General features: G+C 42.1%; 1 protein-coding gene across 5 annotated transcripts in view; it reads right to left on the minus strand.

Moving 5' to 3' along the window:
- The window catches only part of NKAIN2 (sodium/potassium transporting ATPase interacting 2), a gene marked incomplete at its 3' end in the record, with an annotated part of 430,177 nt that extends 411,449 nt beyond the window's left edge, over positions 1 to 18,728 (minus strand). For all 5 annotated transcript variants that reach the window (XM_083435134.1, XM_083435132.1, XM_083435130.1 and 2 more), the window contains exon 1: positions 17,686 to 18,728. In XM_083435134.1, coding sequence (XP_083291260.1) covers positions 17,686 to 17,739 — 54 coding nt within the window. In that variant the 5' untranslated portion in view covers positions 17,740 to 18,728. The remainder of the gene's footprint in view (positions 1 to 17,685) is intronic.
- Positions 18,729 to 20,655: the final 1,927 nt, after the last annotated feature.

Below are 20,655 nucleotides of genomic sequence, written 5' to 3' on the forward strand. Positions count from 1 at the left end.
TTTTACTTAAGAGTGGGTGAGTAATCAACAAGGGAAGGGCAGGGAAGAAAGATGGTCAAAGACAAAAAAAAGAGGGGGGAAAGGAACTGGAGCACTTCATTATAGCAAAATATATTACAACTGAGAAATATTTATGCAGCTCTGGACATTTGCTATTTCATTGCAAAGCAGCAGTGGCTGAACCATTTTTCAAGTATTGGTTCTCAATCTGAAAAATATGAATGCATCTAACATTTTAGATTTCTTTCTTCCTACACACGAGACTTGTTGAATTTCAATTGAATGAAATAAATCATCTTTATTTCTTGACCTTTCAAAGATGTGTGCGGACCATGTTTTATCTTGATCAACAAAAATATTCCAGGAATCAAAGAGTATGCATTCTTAACATACAAAATTTATTTATTCTTTAGTTTTAATGTTGTCTCACTGCTGAATTGTAGGGCTCCAGGGGTGGGAAAGGGCTTGAAATAAGCATCCTGCAGTATACCACAGGCATTCTGGTCTCACAGCAAGATTGAGGTCTGAGGCTCATGGGCACCATCTAAACTGAAATACAGTACCAGCCTACCAGGGTATTATATGATGACTCCTTGGGCCTGTCATTATCAATCATTCCCAGCTGAATCTTTGCCTCAGAGCTTTCTCCTCAATCTAAGCAACTTGTCTCCAGTGTGAGCTTGTAGTTAAACTATGGAAACTTAGATGACTTTAAAGGGGAGTTATACAAATACATGAAGGGCAAAGCTATCAATGGCTGTTAGTCAGCTAAACTGAAGTTTGGAAAATTGAGAAATCAAGAGAAACAGAAAGTGACAGACTCAGCCATCCCTACCCACAATTAAATTATTGCAATGTGCTTGAGGGGTTGCCTTTGGAGAGTATGGAACCTACAGCTGGTGTTGAAGTCAGAAGCCAGACTATTAATAGGGGCCAGTTCCGGCCTTTTCAATGGTGGTCACCCATTTGTAGAATGCTTTTCTCAAGATGTTCACCTGGTACCTACATTAACATATTTTCTGTGCCTGGCAAAGACCTTTCTCTTCTAGCAGGCATTTTACTGTTAACCTCTTTATTATCTCAATGGGTGTTTTAACTGTCTACCTTCTTGGTGATGGAGAGAAGTAGGGTTTAGTTCATTATTATTTTAGAGTTAATCTCCAACTATTTATAGTGCTTTGCTATTTTTTAACCTTCTGTATATTTTGTATTGTAATGTACCGGTATATTGTAAGCCACCTTCAGACTATTTTTGTAGTAGGTACCTATAAATAAAACTAATAATATTTTTAAGAACCCATATTTCCTTCTAGAAAACACTATGGGTGGTATTCAATGTAATTTTATTTAGAGTAGACCCACTGAAATTAATGAACATAAGTTATGTCATTAATTTCTTTGGCTCTTATCTGAGTAAAACTTATTTTAACATCTCCCTATATCATGACATCACATTTCAGGATTTATTCTGGAAAAGCGTAGTCACTATTCAGGACCACTTATATAACTGCTGCCATCATTGCTGCAATGGCACAACACACAAACCCCAAATTTTGCCCCTAAAAACCTACTGCAATCAGTAAAGAACCCACCTTTGTTGCCAGCTGCAAATTCAAGACCAAAAACATGCCCCTGCCACAATTTACTTCAAGGTTTCTCCATGAATGTAGAGTAAACTGCTCCTGTGAATAAACTAACACTTATCAGGGCAGGGAGTAGGGAATATCGTAAATGCCTATTCAAAATGCAATTAACCACATACATGGTTGATTATAGCAGGGAGCAAGGATTCTAGAAGCTTCATTGAAATATTGATCACTCCATTATAGGAGTGACTCTGTCCTACGCAACTATGGAAGTTTGACCAAACTGACTGTTTTATGAATTTCTGAAATTACACAGGTGCTATGAATAATATAATCATGTTTTGTAAGGCATTCTATAATTTAGTGGCGATATTTCAAGGGAGCCTCTGATATACATACTTCATTCTACAAAGGAAGCCTAAAGGTTCTGTCTTCTGTCCTTTCCTGTGATTAAGGAGTTGTTCTGTAAAGTGGGGTGTTTGGTTTCAATTTCTACCAGCAACAGTGATTCAGGAATGGAAAAGGGAGTTAGCAGAACACCCAGAAGTAAGCTTTGCCTTGTTAACAATTACTGGAACGTCTTCCTGTGGTGGTACTCAACCCATAGCTCCTAGTTTCTACTGCAATGCTCCGAGTCATCAAGTAGCCTTCCATGTTTGTTGCTGTGAGTCTAGTGGTGTAGTTTCAGCTCTTAGTTGATGCACAGCTCTCTGTTGAAAAACAGAACTAGCTCCCTTCACATAGGCAGAAAATAGAACTGAGTTGCATGCAATGTTCTGCTAGGTGTTCATCTGTGACTGCTTAGCAATGCTGCAACAATTCTCCTGGGGAAACACTCCATTTGTGTCTCAAACTTACTGGAACTGGCTGGATGTTGCAACTGGAACGGCATGCCTTACTTCAGTGGGTGACCTGTGGCCCTGGCTGTTTTTTCTAGCAAAAGGGTGACTCTTTGCAAGCTGCTTATGTTTGGACTGCTAAGTGATTCAATCTTGTATCTCCAAACAGCAGCAGGCTTCATGGATTCTTTCTAGCTGCCTGATTACACATTGTTTGTGGAAGCTATGTGCATACTGGATGAGGTCAGAGAGCCACCATCGTGTGTTGATTGGTACCTTCCCTGCATGGCTAACGTAGGATGTTGTAGTGAATGGACTCATTTTTGTGGTGGCAGCTGGGTTACCAAGACAATCTGTGAGAATGTATATGCATTGCTCAGTTGGCACTTGTTTCTGCAGATATTGTTGTGCTTCTGATTTTACTGCTGGCTGAGCATAAACTTTTTACTACATTATGTCAGCATTAGCCCTAGTGGAGCGACTGCAGTGGGTGGGAGAGAATCATGGGGTCACTCTGGCTATATCTACTCTGCAAATAGGAAGTACGCAATGCCAAATGTCAATGCAAATTCCCCCCTTAAGACTGTCCTAGAATAATATTGTGCTCCGTGTGTTGGCTTTAGTTCCTGCCTACTGATAGACCCTAAGACTAATACATCCACATTTAATTTTGACGGTGACTGTAGTTTATACAATGTTATGATACAGTATTCTAAAAAATAATAATGCTGGAATATGTCATCTAAATATTGGACAAAGCAGAAGCAATGACAACTAAATGTAAAGAAAGTAAGTTAAAATAAACCAAAACATAAAACAGAAAGAATATAGAAATCCACTAACAGTAAAACAAAATAAAAATACAGAATTATGATCCAATCACAATGCATCATAAATACAGAGCACTTGGGGGGGGGGTCCATGCCAGATCAAACTGACAGATCCCCGAAAGACAGTAAATAGTTTAATAAGATGTACCACATGCTAATGCATTAGCACTTTTTTTGTGCTTTAGCGATTCTCCATAGAAGAGTGACAGATGCAGTGCTACACAGAGAGAGAAAACTAGTGCGTAAACAAAAGCTTATTGTCTATTGCAAGAAATAAGAAAAGAAAATGCCCCAAGGAAGAGTTTTATAACAAAGCTACTTCCTATAGTGAAGTTTTATAGTAAACTATTTTATATACCACACTTGGGTAACAATAAGCAATGATAATATTTAACGTTTGCAAAGTACTTTAAAAGTGAATGAAATCTTCATAAGGAACAAACAAAATAAAATAAATTCCCTCTAGGCTGCCTGCCCCTGATTTTGATTTTAGGGGGAGAGGGGCAAGTTTGGAGTCATAAAAAAAAGAGCCTTACCTAAAAATCAAAGAAAAAGGAATCTGGGACACAATCAGAATATTCAGGCCCACAAACTTTGGACTGTATGCACAAGTCCCTGGCATAAAGGGACTGTTTGTTTGCTAGGACAAATTTCCCAGGGTAGAGTATGCCAGCAAGGTGCAATCCAATTTTTTTTACTACATATAGGCTCTACACACTTTGTTCTCATTGAACCATCCTCTGCACCATCATACCTTTTGTAACAGCATCTTAAGTTTGCTAGAGTGTTTTATAGTATTTTTATCCCCACAACAACAATCTAAAATAGACCATAGTGCATGTTTAGCAAATAACAAAAAGAACAGTACTAGCACCTTAAACACTAACAAAGCACATAATGGCATGAAGTTTGGAGGGTTAAAGTCAACCAGATGCATCATTCTTGGTAATCCATAAAGGTTTATTGAATAATACTGTTGCACGCTATCTCTGAGCAGTGCAAAATTCAAGGAAGTTCCAAATGTGCTTACCCACAGTACATGTTGCCTTTTGGAAAACGGGGCAAAACAGAGCCTGTGGTGTCTTTGTGATATATGGTTTATTTACACATATATACAACCTGAGCTAACCTCTAAAGTGTTGATTGACTATTGCTCAATTTCAGCTGCAAGCCATGTCTACTTGGCTACCCCTTTGATTGAAAAAAACACCATGATAATGTTCTCAACACCACACAATGAGCCAGCAACAGAGAGGAGGGTTTTAAAGTCATCTGAAGATCCTCTGTTTTGCTTGTTTCTTCTAAGTATGAAGACAAGGAGGCTCTTGACAATTGGTTTACTGAGAAGGAAAAAGTGTAGGCAATATTCTAGCCAGCCAAAGTGTGATGCAGCCAAAGAGGTTTAACTATTGGTACTAGCAAGTCCTATTTGTGAAGAACCACTGCCTATTACAGACTTCTGATTAGGAACTATGAACCTCAGAAAAAAGTGGCATGAGCATGCACAGAGTGCATCTGCCTCATCAATGAGGAACCTCTGTCTGTATTTCATTAGGTGATTCTACAATGGGTCTGCTCTGCATAACAGAGATCCTGCTGGATCAGGTCAAAGGTCCATATAGCCCAGCACCCTGTTATCATAGAAGCCAAACAAACATACCCAGCATTTTTAAACCTAAAGAAAACTCTGTATGAAGGAAAAATCTCTATACAGTGGTACCTTTGGTTACAAACGCTTCAGGTTACAGACTCCGCTAACCCAGTGGTACCCCGGGTTAAGAACTTTACCTCAGGATGAGAACAGAAATCGCAGCAGCGGGAGGCCCCTTTAGCTAAAGTGGTACCTCAGGTTAAGAACAGTTTCAGGTTAAGAACAGACCTCCGGAACAAATCAAGTTCTTAACCAGAGTTACCACTGTACTTCTCTCAAGTACAGGGTGAGTCCTTTAAAAGAAGCCCCATGTATAAAGAACCCTACCATTCTGAAAGTGTAGAAAGTTGCAACACACACATAAGCCACCCACAATTTCTCATCACAATCCTCCTCATTTACAATAAGAAATGTAATTATTAATTAAGTAAAAAAAAGATATTACAGAATGATACACACTCTGTTCACCATTGTTCAGTTTTAACAGATAATATTTTTTTAAAAATAGAAAAGTAACCTTGTCAAACTAACAACCACACTCTTCTCATGGCTAGTTATAAAGAATGTGCCTTGAGAAGTGGCTTTCAAGAAAAGAGCTCTGAGCAATCTCAGACTGCCCTTCAAGGCAGCCCTAGTAGACCAATACTGTGTGTACTGGTTAGCCTTCATAAGCAGAGATGGAATGGAAGCCTTTATGGTGGGGCAACCTTGACAGGCAGTTCAATCACATCTTGCTGCTGCTGCTGTTGTTGTTTTCCTGCTTAGAGCACATGGGAAGGATCTCTTTGCCAGAGCTATACTTTTGGATTAGGTTTGGCTGAGTGCTACCGATTGACAGAAATGTTTGCAGAGCTTCTCCAAGTTCAAATAGAAATATAGAATGTGTGTGGGACAGGAACTGGTGTTCAGCTTTGAGGGGGTTTGGGGGAAGGGCGTTTTTTATTGTTTGACATTCTCCTTGGAAGGGCTGTGCCCCAACAGCCTTAGCAGATCACCTTCCACTGACAGGGAGGGACCTTTCAGAACACAAATACATATTCCCTCCTTTTTTTCCACCCCTGAGACCCCAGGGAATGAATGTGGATCTTCTGTAATTCAGATTGTGTTCTTTATCACTAGGCTATGGTCCGCTCCCCAATTATTTGCATTATGCCACAATTTATATGCAAGACAGGGAATGTATGGTAACGGTAAATATGCTTTTAAAAGAAAGGACACTTGAGAGATACAGAAAATGTGTGCACATTTTACCTGGGACCTTCACAGAGTTGTAAACCGATAAACATTTCTCATAAGTTATGGATGAACTGAAATCAAGAAATTATTAAAAATGCATAAGTGGGATACATGTGAAAATAGAACTATTCACTATGCATGTTTACTTTTTAGCAAGTACAAAGACAGGCAATTTCATTCTCCCAGCATCATTTCCACCCGCAAAATGTCAAAGAATATATAATTTGTTCCAGTATTTCTATAGAATATAGATAGATAGATATATAGATAGATAGATAGATATAATATCTCACAGATTGCAAATAGAGAGTGCTCAAAACCAATTATAGAATACCTTTCCTTTCCTTCATCCAAATTGAGAACCAGCAAACTAATACTAAGAGCTGCCCAATCCATGTTTACTTGGAGTTAAATGCAGAGCAAAGTTAAATGGCTGGCTGTTTATGCTAGTGCCAATTAAATCCCCCCCATAAAGCTATGGCATTTAGTACAATAATCTGTTTTATTATTTGTTAGATTTAATATACATTGAACAGTAAGCCAGACGAACATGAGAAAAAGTGATTAATATTCTATCACTGGTAACCTAGCTAAATACAAAAAGGGTTGTGTATTTTACTAAACACAGGCACGTCAGGAACTGGCTGGAAGATAAGGAGTGGTGGGAGGCTCGAGCTGGAGAACCCATAAGGAAGCATCAGAAGATTAAGGCTCAGAGGCAGGGGAGGAGTAGTGGGCAGTGGTGTGCGATCATTGGACTAAGAGGACTAGGCTAGTGCCCTAAGTGTTCCCCTGGTGCCTCCTCCCCAAAGCCCAGGAAGCTTCTGCCCTGATTAGGGAGGGAGTGTGAGGCTCCGATGGGTTGAAGATCCATCCTGCCATCTTCCCAAAGCCCATCCGGCTTTTAGGAGGTGGCAGGAGGACTCCAGCGTCCTGTCAGAGCCCTGGCACCTCCTTCACAAAGCCCAGGAAGCTTCTGACCAGCTTAGGGAGGGATGGTCATGTGCGTGACATCAGGATGTCACAATGTCACATGCATTACATCACACACACCCATCACAAGCTGGCAGCTCTGACCCAAACTGGTCCCCTATAAAAATATTCACTGCACGCCACTGGTGGTGGGACAATGAAGACAGCTCAGAGGAGGAATGGGGGCAGAATGGTTGGATGCTCAACATGCAACAGGATATAGTGATAGAGAGGAAGATGAGGCAGAAAACACTACAGACATACAACATGCAGCTGATGGGGGTGGGGGGCTGAGGCTGCAACAGATTCACAGGAACCTCCCAGTCTTACTGTATTCAGCTCTCCTTCCCCCTTGTCTCCAAGAGCTAGAAGAGTTTTGGATGTAGTGGAGCAGCAAACACAAAAAGCACAGGGGGCCTCTGCCTGATGGAGTTTAAGACTTCAGGGAAAACAGCCAGACGGAGAGGAGACTTAGGGGGAAGTATGAGGCCCAGATTGTCATTCTGGCAACTGCTTTACTGGGGCCAGTCTCACCATAGGTTTCTCTGTTTGTATTCAGTTTTTTTAAATAAGAATCAACTTTACTGCTTGTCTCTGAATCTCCGTGCTGACCTGCAGCTGAACCAGCCCTGACACATATAGGATTGGGCACATAGAAATAATTGGCATGGTTTTGGATCTTGGCCTAAATATTTCAGCAAAAAAATAGTTATAAAATTCCAAAAAATATGCAGCCTATGAACAGCCCTGTCATGGACTGCAGATCCAGAAAACCATTCTGTTGGTCTGTGTTTTCTGGCCTTATCAGTTCCATCAACCAGGTCACTGTGACTGCTAGTCCAAAACCTGAAATGAGCTTTATGAAACCTAATGGAAACACTCAATAATAAGTTATTGTTACAAATAATAGTCTATTGAAATGAATGAGGGCTGGCTGTACAGAAGCATTGCTTGGTAAAGTAATAATGGGTCTTCGTAGTAATTATTATTATTATTATTATTATTATTATTATTATTATTATTACCCTGCCCATCTGGCTGGGTTTCCCCAGCCACTCTGGGTGGCTCCCAATCGAATATTAAAAACACAATACAGCATTAAACATTAAAAACTTCCCTAAACAGGGCTGCCTTCAGATGTCTTTTAAAAGTATCACTGCAACAATATTCCATAGAATTCTGTGAAAATATTAAAAGGTTGCACAACGCTCCCCAATGTGGCACCTTCCAGATAGTGTTTGAGTCTAAAACCCATCAAGCCAGTGGTCAAGGTTTATGTGACTTGCATCCAAAGCACCTGGAGGACACCAGGTGCCGGTAGGCTGTACTAGACAAATGTCTGAATCTTTGAGCACAAGGTGAATGCCTCCATATTAAATAGGCAGAGTGTATTGGAAAAACCAAAGCACAAAAATGTCACTTAGACTACAATCCCATGCACACTTATCTGGGATCAAGTCCCCTTGAACTGTAAATATTGCACTGTTAGACTTGCATTCTATCTATAGACAAAAAAGCACTACCTGAATAGCTTATAAACTTTCTTTATTTGGAACTATGCACAACCTCCAAGTCTCATGAAGTAAATAATTATCAATGCATTGCATTTAATTTCAAGAAGAGAACACAGTCTTAATTTTATTCCTCTCTCCCTCCAAGGATTTCCTTCATTACCAGATATTAATTCTTTGAATTTTCTTTTGCATTGCAGACAACTTGACATGCATGATTTGCCCTCTTACCCAAGAGATATCAAAAGCAAGTAAACTAAAATGTCCTTTCCCCAATAGTTTCCAGCACTGCTTCATAATACAAGAAAGAGCACACAGATGAGCCTTAAAATTGAATTTCTCAATTAAGATTAAGGCTGCAACCCTTGACTACCACAGAGCAAATGTCATTGAACAGAGTGGGACCTGTGTAAAGATGCATAGGGCTACATTGCCCATTTGAATGGTAAGTATTGCTGGTGTTGGCTCATAGGCTGCCAGCTCCTATCTCAGTCACATGAAGACAGAGTGGCCCTCCCTTCAAATACTGCAGTATGCAGTATGACAAAGCCAGTTCTGGCCATAGACAGGGGCTTTTTTAGTCATGGCTCCACAGTCGTGGAATTCCCTCCTACAGGAGTTCTCATTGGCATCTTCTGCTCACCTACTGAAAAATCTGTCCACTCCCATTCAGTATATGGGAGTATATGAGCACACAGTTGTTTGTTGCTTTGTGACCATATATTCCGATAACTGATAATTCTTATGGTATTATGTTTTTATTGCTGGTGCATTATTTTTGTACTTTGTTGTCAAATGTTCACTGCTTTGAAAATTCTTGTTGAAGGCAGCTTACAAATATGTTAATAAAGGATAATGATAATATTTAATGACCAAACTATAAAGATGTGGAGACAGTCAGGTTTGTTTTAATCTTGTAGAACATGCAGACATTATATGGGAAGCATACAACTGCAAAAAGTGTCTGATATTGCTCTACAAGTAACATCACCTGTGACATAGACAGTTCCATCTCTCAAGAGTAGCTGATAAACTATTTGGCTATGAAACATAGCCTTTTCTTGAACAGCCCCACTCATCTTACCAAACTGTGCCACTCTACATGAATATATGGTATAGTATGAAGCTGGTTGGGACGCGGGTGGCGCTGTGGGTTAAAGCCTCAGTGCCTAGGGCTTGCCGATCGAAAGGTCGGTGGTTCGAATCCCCGCGGCGGGGTGCGCTCCCGCTGTTCGGTCCCAGCGCCTGCCAACCTAGCAGTTCGAAAGCACTCCCTGGTGCAAGTAGATAAATAGGGACCGCTTACTAGCGGGAAGGTAAACGGCGTTTCCGTGTGCGGCTCTGGCTCGCCAGAGCAGCGATGTCACGCTGGCCACGTGACCCGGAAGTGTCTTCGGACAGCGCTGGCCCTTGGCCTCCTGAGTGAGATGGGCGCACAACCCTAGAGTCTGTCAAGACTGGCCCGTACGGGCAGGGGTACCTTTACCTTTACCTTTATGAAGCTGGTTGAATCTATCATTGAGGCATGGGCAGTCTCAAAGTTTCTCATGTAAACTGTGACAATTTCATAAATGTGTCATATGAAAGAAATAATGAATCTCTGAGTGCTATGCTTTGTGAGACATTAAATGAACAATGAGATTCTGTGCCCTTTAAGCCAAAAATGGGTTATGTCATAACCCTTGCACAAATGGTATCTAAGGCATACTTGTTGTATAGAGAATCGAGTTCTGTTCTATGTGGTTAAATGTGTCATTGTTTTACCATTTATGCAATACAGACAATTAAAAATGCTGTAAGACATGAATAATAGTACTGTCTCTTCTGAAGATTAGATGCCTCTGACGATATTGCTAGATTGCACAAACATAATATTATACATATGCCGTCCTTTATATGCAAGTTTATAATACCTTAGCAACCACAAATAATACATCTACTGCTAGTACTGTGCTCATATACACTATGGCTTTAGTTCAATGTAGAATTATTCCAATTAATCATGAGATTGGTAACTGTACTTGTATTGATGTATGAAGTACTTTAGAAACTCCATATGAAACAAAATTGATTACTGTTTTCACCACACAAATTACCAGTAACCAAATATGTCCAATTTTGGTTTCATGAGTCCCAGCTCTGCTGCTTAGCCCAAGAAAACTTCAACAATAATTGGTTTTCAAATTCTTTAGGACATTTTGAATTTAAAGCAAGTTAGTTGTCATGACTTCCCCAAGGAATCATGGGAATGTCAAAGGAAACTTGGCTCCATTGTAAAACCTGTTCCCGGGATGAAAGCTGTGGCAAGCCAAGTATAAGAACTTGTGCAAGGCAATGACAATTAATTAAAGTTTTAAAAGTAACTTTTAAGTTACTAAGGTAGAGAAATGTTCCTTAAAATATTTTCAGATGAAAGCATTCTCCAGATACGAAATGTTTTTCAGTGAATGTTCAGATTATATGTCACCATGAAGAAAGACCAGGAAAGTGTGAGTTATATTTGCTTTAAAAATAAAAAAGGTTATACACTATAGCTAATTTTATCTTTAAAAATTACATTTCTACATACCATTGAAAATAAAATCCTGTGGTTACCATGAAAAAGAGAAAAAAGGGGGAGGGGGGAATGTTTCCCAGAACATTTTGTATGAGGTAAATTACCTACAGTATATGGTAGTTTCCAATGGTCTGGAGGAGACATGCTTGGTGTGGGAATAGTCAGGCACCCAAATAAACCAAAGTGCTATTAGCCAGAGACATATTTACATAACGCTATATGTGGGCGTCAAAATGAATTCTAGTAAACAGTGCTGCCACAGGAACACAGGAAGCTGCCTCATACTGTCAGACGAATGGCTCTCATAGCTCAGTATAGCCTACATAGGCGATGGGCAATATTTTGCCCACCAGATGTTGCTGGCTTTCCCATCAGCCCTAGCCAACATGGCCAATGGCCAGGGATGATGGGAACTGGAGTCCAACAATAGGTGAAGGGCCCATCTCTTCAGTTTCCTCTTTCCTGGTCTACAACGACAAACAGGGTTTCAGCTGGGATCTGTCCCAGCCCTGCCTGGAAGTACCAGGGATTTGAACCCAGGACCTTCTGAATGCAAAGCATATGCTCTATCTCACAGAACCACACCCTTTTTTATTTCTGCCAATTGATCAAGGGAAGAAGAAGAAAAACTGGCCAGCCCTGCTGTTGTGCCTTTAACAGCATAGCTGTTGGAGAAATCAACAGTGGAAGATTTTCAGAGTATGCAGAGAAACAGTATCACCATTTCAGACTCTACAATCAGCAGGCGAGCCCTTGCTGGTGGTGCCTGAGGGTTGCCTAATTGGTGTTGACCCATAATATGGTATTTTCAGTGGCAGTTTCCCAAGTTCTAGCCCAACACTTCAACCACGACACTACACTGGCATTCACTTGAGCTTTTTATAGCTAAAGGACACTGTTTCTGGCAAACATGAGATCACTGGCTGAGAGAATGTTTAACTATTTTCGAATGTTTCTGACTGTTTTTAGAATTTTATTAAAAATATATAATCAATGCTGTGTTTGCTGCCCTAAGGTCCTTCAGAAGGAAGAGTGGGGTATAAACTGAATAACAAGAAACAATTACTGTATTTGATGTCTACATAACAAGCTGTTGTGGCACAGGCACAGAAACTACTTGATAAAATGATAACCCTGCCAGTAAATAGGGGTTTCGCAGATACAATTATAGGTGTGGATCTTTGCCTTTTAACTTTGCCAGTGGACTCATGAAAGTGACGATATCACAAAGTTTCTACTGATCCACTTGCCCACATAATTTTGGTCCTCCCCTTCAAAACTGTAAGACAGTTTCAACAATTGTAAAATATTTCCGAACCTCGTCATGTAGAGCTAAGTTTTCTTCTTCAAAGATGACAAAGCAAGCAGCTACTTACATGCCTGACTCATAGTAATCACAGTCATTTTGTTAAAGGCTGTTACTTCCAAGAGTACTCTTACGTAAGAGCTTTCACAAAATTGCATTCGAAGAGGGATACACAAAGTAAACTGCAGAAAACTTGCAGTGTGCATAGCGATTAAAAATACCACTCACCACCTACATAACATTTGGCCAGCGACAATGTTCTTATTAGTAAACACTATCATATTATGTCTTTAACATTTATATTTTACTTGTATTTTCTTCATTAATATAAAATGGCCCAGCTAAATCCCTCTACTTTCCCTTAAACTTTGATCAGCCACAGAATTACTTTTGGGCAAGATAGGGGAGCAGATTATCATGTTTCAACTCCAGGTAGCTTTGGATGACACTGATTATTTTGATACAGGCTGCTTCACCCTGACTATGGGGCTAAAATTGTTGGGTCACTCTCTTGAATGACCTTCATCAGGAGATGGATGCAAGCAGGGGCACCAACTCCTAGAAGGCCAACCCTTTTGAGTCTCCCCCAATATGGGTGGGGGCAATGTTAAAAAAAAATCAGGGCACAAGCATGGATATGAGCATCACACAGCTTCAGTGACTGGCTCCTTCTCCTCCTTCTCCTGCCACAGAAGGGAAGGAATGGGTAAGCCAGTGGTGGTGGCAGGAGGAAGAGCCACCTGCCATTGAAGCTGCACTGCTGCCACATTCAGCTCTGGCCCCTGGCTCCTCTGATGTCTTGATGCAACATTGGGATGTCACATGTGTGATATTGTCCCCTACCCAATCTCTCTCACAAGTTGGCACCCCTGGATGTAAAGAAGAACAACCACTGGAGCTCTTTGTGGTTTTCAAAACCACCAGCTGTAGTATCCATCTGACTGTGTTGCCAGAGTGGAGCCTGGAAGCACAGTATTACAGTGACAACAATCCTTTCCAGAACATTCCATTGAAGGACTACTATGTCAACTCATGGCCACCAGCATTGGGGATGTCACAGAGTTTCTCTTTAGGTTATCTAGACATTTAGGCTGAGGTATCTCCAGTATGCAGATGGTACACAGATTTACTAAATACAGGGATGCAACAGAAACCAGGTGCCTGGATGCTATTCCAGAATAGGCAGCCAAACTGAAATCTTAATCAAAATAAGATAGAAATACTGTGAGTTGAACTGGACTGAGGTTTACAATTGGTTTTGGATGCACTATTGTGCAGTTTAGAGGTGCTTTAGGATCCAGTGTTATCTATGGAGGCGCAGGCAATCTCAGTAGGTAGGTGTGTCTTTTACCAGGTTAGGTTGGTTCACTAACTGCAACCACATCTGGATAAAAAAGAGCTTGGTCACAATTACTCATTTTGTATCAGCAGCCTTCACTACTAATTTTTTGTTTTTGGATTCAATTTAAAGTTGCTCTGATTTCGCTATGGAGTGTTTTAAGTGTTAAGACTGGGGGCCTCAGGCAATGTGTTCCACTGCTGTGGTCTTGAATGAAAAAAATAAACAACAGCATTTCATATTCCACTCTGGTTCACAATATCACCTCTCTTCAAGATAGCCTCTCACTTTAACAACTTTAAGAAATTAGGGAAAAAAAATAATATGCTGATTCAATTAATAGCATTAGCTATCAGCAGGTTAAGCTTATTACCTTCTATTATTTCTCATATAGAAGAAGAAGAAAATGAGCTGTCAGAAATGGTTTTCTATGACACACATGAAAGCTGGTTGGCATGTGGGTATGTGTTAACAAGAAAATGGAAGACAGAACAGAATGCAACTAAGACAAGCATGTGGATTATTCTTCAAATTTTAAAGCATTAAACAGTGCATAATACTGTTCCTCATCCTACCATGACAAAGGAAAGAGAGAGAAAAAACCCACTTTATATATTATATCAGATGTTTACCTCCAAAGTAATTACTTACATATTTTGAAATTAACACATTGCCTCCAGGCTGAACATAATAAATAAAGAAAGAAAGAAAGAAAGAAAGAAAGAAAGAAAGACTGTAATCCTATACAGTAAGGGTACGGAACCTGTGATTATTCATATATTTATGGACTTTGAATCCCATAAGCCAAAGCCAGCATGATCAATGGTCAGGAAGGATGGGAGTTGGAATCCAGCAACGCCTGGAAGGTGACAGGTTTCTCAAACCCACTAAACAGAGTTGCTCATAAGTTTGTCACACTATCTTGAGTGAGTAATACTTCTGAGCAACCATGTGCATCACTGAAACGAATCAAGCTGTAAAATGCATTTTTAAAAAAATACAACAACAAACTATTGCTTCAATTTTATATTTAAACCTGGTGTTGTTTTTAGCATGAACCTGTTTCCCCAACAAACCGAGTATGAAGTGAATGTACAACAATGATTAATAGTGGTAGGAACATAGAGATAATACTGACAAGATCTCTGCTCCTGGACATAGACCTCCACATACAACCTCCACACAATAAGTCTCTTACAAATTAACACCTCTCTTCAAGCTTTCCTTGTGCAAGTCCAGTACCTGATAAGCATAGTAGACAAAGTATCTCATAAGGCTCACAAGATTACCGCTATCCAAACACAAGCCATTTAAGGGCTATTCCATACGTTTTATGGCATCAATCTCAGGCTTGTCACCAAGTGTACATTCAACAGGAAGCTGCAGCCAGTCATGGTTTTCATATGAGAACAGCTGTATGCATGGCATTTGCCTTATTCATACTTCCCCAACCCAGTATGAACTCACATGTGGCATCTTGCACACTGATATCCATCATAGTGCTGAGACTACTCGTGAGTGAGCATTTGAAAGCCAATGCATAATGACAGGAATTGGGGAATAAAATTTGGTGGTCACTGAAAATTAATTGCAGTTCCTAACTCCATCAGATCCAACATTGCAATGATAAGCTTTATTTAGTGTGAAAGGAACATCCCTCCATCATTGTTCTATGTTCATGAAATCTGCTTCAATACTTGAACATATCTGTAAGATATTTACTTATCCTGCATTATAAACAGTCTAACCATCCAGGCTGTCATTATGTCCTATAATTTAAAATACCAAATCTTTTCTCTCTCTCTATGGATGAGCGCCATGTAACATTTACATTTGATTCATTCCAGGGCCCAGCAGAGCTAAAGTAATAACAGTAAGGCATATTTCATAAGCTCCAGTATTAGGATGGTTGTATTTTTTATTCTCACACTCAGTCCTGTAATCTATGTTCCTTCACAGACCCCAAGAAATGGTAAATGTATATCTATCTGCCTTTTGCCGTCTCACTCCCAAGCTAATGTTGATGCACAAGTTTATAATCAACCTCTAGGATACATTGAATACTCTTGTGGCTACCTTTAAATACATTGTTGTAGCTGTATTGGGTCAAGTCAACAAGGGGCACAAACCTTTCAATATCAGACACTGGGGACAGCAAGGAGGAGGAGAAAGCTGTTGCCCTCATCATGCTTATGAAGTTCCCAGAAACATTTATCTAGCCATTGCTGGAAACAGGATGAAGGACCAGGTGAATCTTTAGTCTGGTCCAGCTGGGCAGTTTCTGTATTCTGACCTTTGGCATAGAAAGCCTAAAACTATTGTTCCATTTAGCTTTGGGGTGGGGGGACTCCAGTGATAATGTTAAACAGCTTACGTTCCAACAATTTTGTTTACAAGGGTTGGGGGAGGGTTTCTTTCAAATAACTTGCACAATGATAAATCAAACACACAGAATCAGATACTTCTGTGAAGAACAGGGTTTAGACAAGCAGAATGCTTCCTGCTCCACACAAAGATGATAGATTCACTGAAACATCACAGATGTGTAGGCTCTGCGACGGTCAGTGAATCTTTCCCATGTACTGATTTTGTTCCCAGAATGGTAATCTTATTTTCCCATGCAGTCTTCTTAAGCACCTGTCTTTTGGGAAAACTGGTGGTACTCTGCCAGTTGGAAGAGTGTACTGTTTTCTCCCTTTTCAAGGTTAACTGCTTTAACACTGCAATCCTGTGAATGCCTACTCAGAAGTAAGTCCCACTGAGCTCAATGGGATTTGCTCCCAGGTCAAGAGTGTATAGGATTGCACCCTTAAGGCCCCATTCCAAACGTGTTCTACCATAGACAGCTCATTCAAGGTACATTCAGAAATGTGGCATCTTCTGAGGCTGACTAACTGCATAACAGCAACATCCATTCAGGGTGTTCAGAAAAACTCCATCTGTGAAGTTAGACATGCATAAAATAGGCACTGCAACAGAGTTTCTAGTTAGTATCTCATCTTCAATATGTGGCCACCATAGAGTTGAACAGTTTACAGTTTACTCTCTTTTGTTTGTTTGGAAACAACATAATTTTAGCACTGCTTGGAAACAATGAAAGCTTTTACCACATACTTCAAAACAATCATCCTGCTGAATTCATACACACCCTTTGTCTCTTATCTGATTATCTTGGCTCAAGTTCATAACCATGCCTAAAATAGTGCTCATTCCATTTAATTAAGGAAACCTCTAGTCTCTACCTCATACCTTTCTTAAGATGAGTTAACTTTTCATCCCTCACTGCAAAGCTACATGCTTCTCATCAGCCACTCTATCCATTGTACAGTAATTACCTATGAACTGCCTTCCTTTCAACAAACAAACAAAAACCATGCTCGGTCTTTCAAAGTTCCCAAATCTCTTTGAGATCTCTTGAGCCTTCAAGGAGAAAGGGCGGGTGTGTGTGTCAATTTTTAAGGTTAGCAGTCGCATCCTATGCATGTTCACTTAGAACTACGTCCCAATCGCTTCCATTCTCAAATAAACCAGCACAGAACTGCAGCCTCAAACAAGTTTACCCCGTGCCCACGTGAATGTCACTCAGGGAGTCCCTGTTACAACACAAGCCGCAATGCCTATACGCACATGCCAGGGAGCAAACTCCATTGAAAACAAGGATGCTTACTTCTGAGTAGGCATGCCCTGAGCTCACTCCTACAGCCCATTCCTCTCTAACCTCTTCTCCCCTCACGAACGACAAACAGCCATCGGATTTGGCCTCTTGCTTCTTGGGGTTTGTTTATACTTTTGTTTTATTGGAGAGAGGATTCAGACAGGGGGAAAAAAGAAAATCAAGGAGACCAGCGACTCACGTACCAGTTGCATGCCACAGATGAAGATCAGCGTGCACCTGCCGCTGCAATAACCCATGTTTTTTTCCTCTCTCTCTCTGTCTCTCGGAGGCCCCTCGCCACAGCTCCGCTGTCCCACGCAGAGCCCGGCCGTATCCAATCAGATGCCGGAAGAAGCCAAGCAAGCCGGAGCAGCACTCGGGGGGCTCCCGCCTGCAGCCGCCGCCGCCGCCGCTGCCACCAGCGCGTCCCGAGAAGTGACAGGCATTAGGACCGCGTGAGCAGCACCCCCTGCGCGGACAGCAGCCGCCTTTGCAGCCTTCACTCCCCTTGTGCCAAGATGCCTCCGCCAAGAGCGGCGCGGGCGGCGGCGGCGTCCCGGAAGCCGGCGGGAGCAGCGGCGCTCCCCGAAGGCATTCGGCGGGCCCTGCAAGTTTGCCAGCCGCCTGCGCTCAGCCCGCGAGCCATCCAGCCCACTCGGCGGGCGAAAGGGGGCTCAGCTCATTCCGGCGGGCGGCGGCGGCGGCGGCCGGGAAGCCCCCTCTCCTCCCGCGGGCACTTCTCGCTGCTGCTGCTGCTGTTGTTGTCGTGCCCCCTCAGACGGGCGGCCGAGAAGCCTCCGAGGCTCCGCGCTCGGCCAGGTATTATTCCCCTCGCGAGGGCTCGAGTCCACCTCCAGTCAATGGCAGAGCGGTTATTCCCAATGCAGCACAGCAACAGAAGGAGGAGGAGGAGGAGGCAGGGAGCTGGCGGCGGCTGCCGCTGCTCACAAGCATGACAGGCGCTGTCTCTCCATGTAAGCAAGGCAACGGCGGCCGCCGCTCCAGCCCAGCTTGGAGAACGCGGGGAGGGGGCGGCGGCGGCGGGTGGGGTGGGGAGCGGGAAAGGAGCGGAGGAGGACCTCCCAATCCCCTTATGACTTTGGCTCTGCTCTAGACTTCGGGGTCGTCTCCCTTGTCAGAGGCAGGCGCGCGCGCGCCAACACAGCCTCCGCTCACGCTTTCGCGTTCCTCTCTCTCTTTCTTTCTCTCCGCCCCGGGTTTTTTTTTTTTCCCACCCCCGCCAGCGTCGCTGAGGAAACAGCGAACTTGAGGGAGATGTTCTGCCGCTTTTGAAGGGTGTTTTTTCCCCTCACACAAGAGGTGGCGGGCAGCGGGAGGAGAGGACGTTGGAGAGACGACGACCCACACAGACAGCCGGTGGCATCCTTGTTCTCGGCTCGCCAGCCCCGGCAAGTGTACTGTGTTGGCGGGAAGAGACTCTGCCCGCCCCCGCCCAGCGGTCACGCCTACGCGCGCCCACCCGGTGCACGTGAGGACGCTGCTTTCGTTCCGAGCGTTCTCTCGCTGTCTAGGGGAAATGGGGGCGGGGGCGGGCGCTTCTGGAGGAAGGTGCGGAGAATCTGGCTGAGCAGCGCGGAGTTCTCTGCTGCCGCCTGCTGGGCCTTAGGCGAGGAAGCAGCAGCCGCCGCCGCAGTGGCCACAGCAAAACAAAACACGAAAGCAGTAGCAGCCGCAGAGGAGTCCAACTTTTCCATTTTCGGTTTTGTTTTTTTTTTGGCCTGAGCACGTCTCTGTCATTCTTGCCCTCCTGAAGGAGGAAAGCTGGGCTAAGTTTTGAGTAAGGACCTGTGAAAGCCTTTCACCTGTGAAAGGCTCAAGAAAAAGGTAGGTCCCCGTAGATGACAAGGAGGTGCCCAACACATCGTGTCAAACTGTGGGGCTCCTCGACCCCAAGCTATGGGGCGAGCCAAACAGACATACAGGTACCCCAAAACGAGGCGTTCTGCAATGTGCTGCAGTCTTTTTAATGAAGTGTGAGGGTGTATCCCTATGTATATGACTCCGACTGAAATGAAGTTTTACAAACAGAGTTGACTTTCTAAGTCTACATTTTCTATTAACCTCAGTGAAAGTTTAAATACCAAGACCTCAAGAAAAGAATAGGTAGGCTGGACCTACCAAGGCCCCCTGAATTCCACCTTCCCACCCCACACTGCAAAGGGGATACAGACACAGCTGTCATTTTTATTTTTCTGAGGAGGAGAAAAGGAAGGCTAGCCTGGTTCATTTTTGTGGGGACTTTGAAAGAAGCCACTTCAAACACTGAGTTTAAAAACAAAACAAAAACAAAACAATTACATTTCAGAGATGGTATTCTTCCACCTACACAGTCAAGTGCAAAGTTCGATAATTGATTGCAATTGCTTTAAGAGGAGATGAATGGAAGATACTGTTATGTATTTATATTTTGATTTATGAATTGGTTTCCATGAAACATCTTGACATGATAATAACATCATCAACACCCAAAAAAGATACTATGGCTTATTTTTTTTGGGAAAGGATCTTACAGCTGCTTACATAACACCAATAACCTCAGCTTTCAGGTACAATATAAATACTGGCAGCATGGGAGGACTACTTCTTTCTTGCCCTCCTTGCAGGCTGCTTGGAGACACTTGATTTGCTACCATGGGAAATAGGATGTTAGACTAGATCAGGGGAGGCCAACATGGTGCCCTGCAGAAGGTTTTGGACTTCAGCTCCGTTAATTCCTGATTGTTGGTCACATTGACTGAGGTTTTTGGAAAGTGGAATCCAACAGCTTCTGGAGAGCACCCTTTTAGCTACACCTGGACTAGATGTCCTTTTCTTATGTTCATATTAATGCATAGAGAAAAGCAACAAACAAAACCATAGGAACCCCCGCTGCCACCAAAAAAAGCAATGAAATGATTTGTGACTGTTTTTTAAGGGTTTTTGAGAGTGCTGTGATTAATCTGTACTTTAATAAATTTGTTTTAATTGCTTTAATTCTATTAGAGTTTAATTACTTTTTCTCTATTATCTTCTAAATGTTTTTAGCATTTTGTATTTTATCTATGTTATCATTTGTGTAAGCTGCCTTGAGTCCCAGTCTTAGGAAAAGACAGTATACTACTACTACTACTAATAGTAATAATAATAGATTACAGTATTCTGAAATCTCTTTC

Source organism: Podarcis tiliguerta, assembly GCF_965153285.1.
Source record: "Podarcis tiliguerta genome assembly, chromosome: 3".
NCBI lineage: Eukaryota > Metazoa > Chordata > Lepidosauria > Squamata > Lacertidae > Podarcis > Podarcis tiliguerta.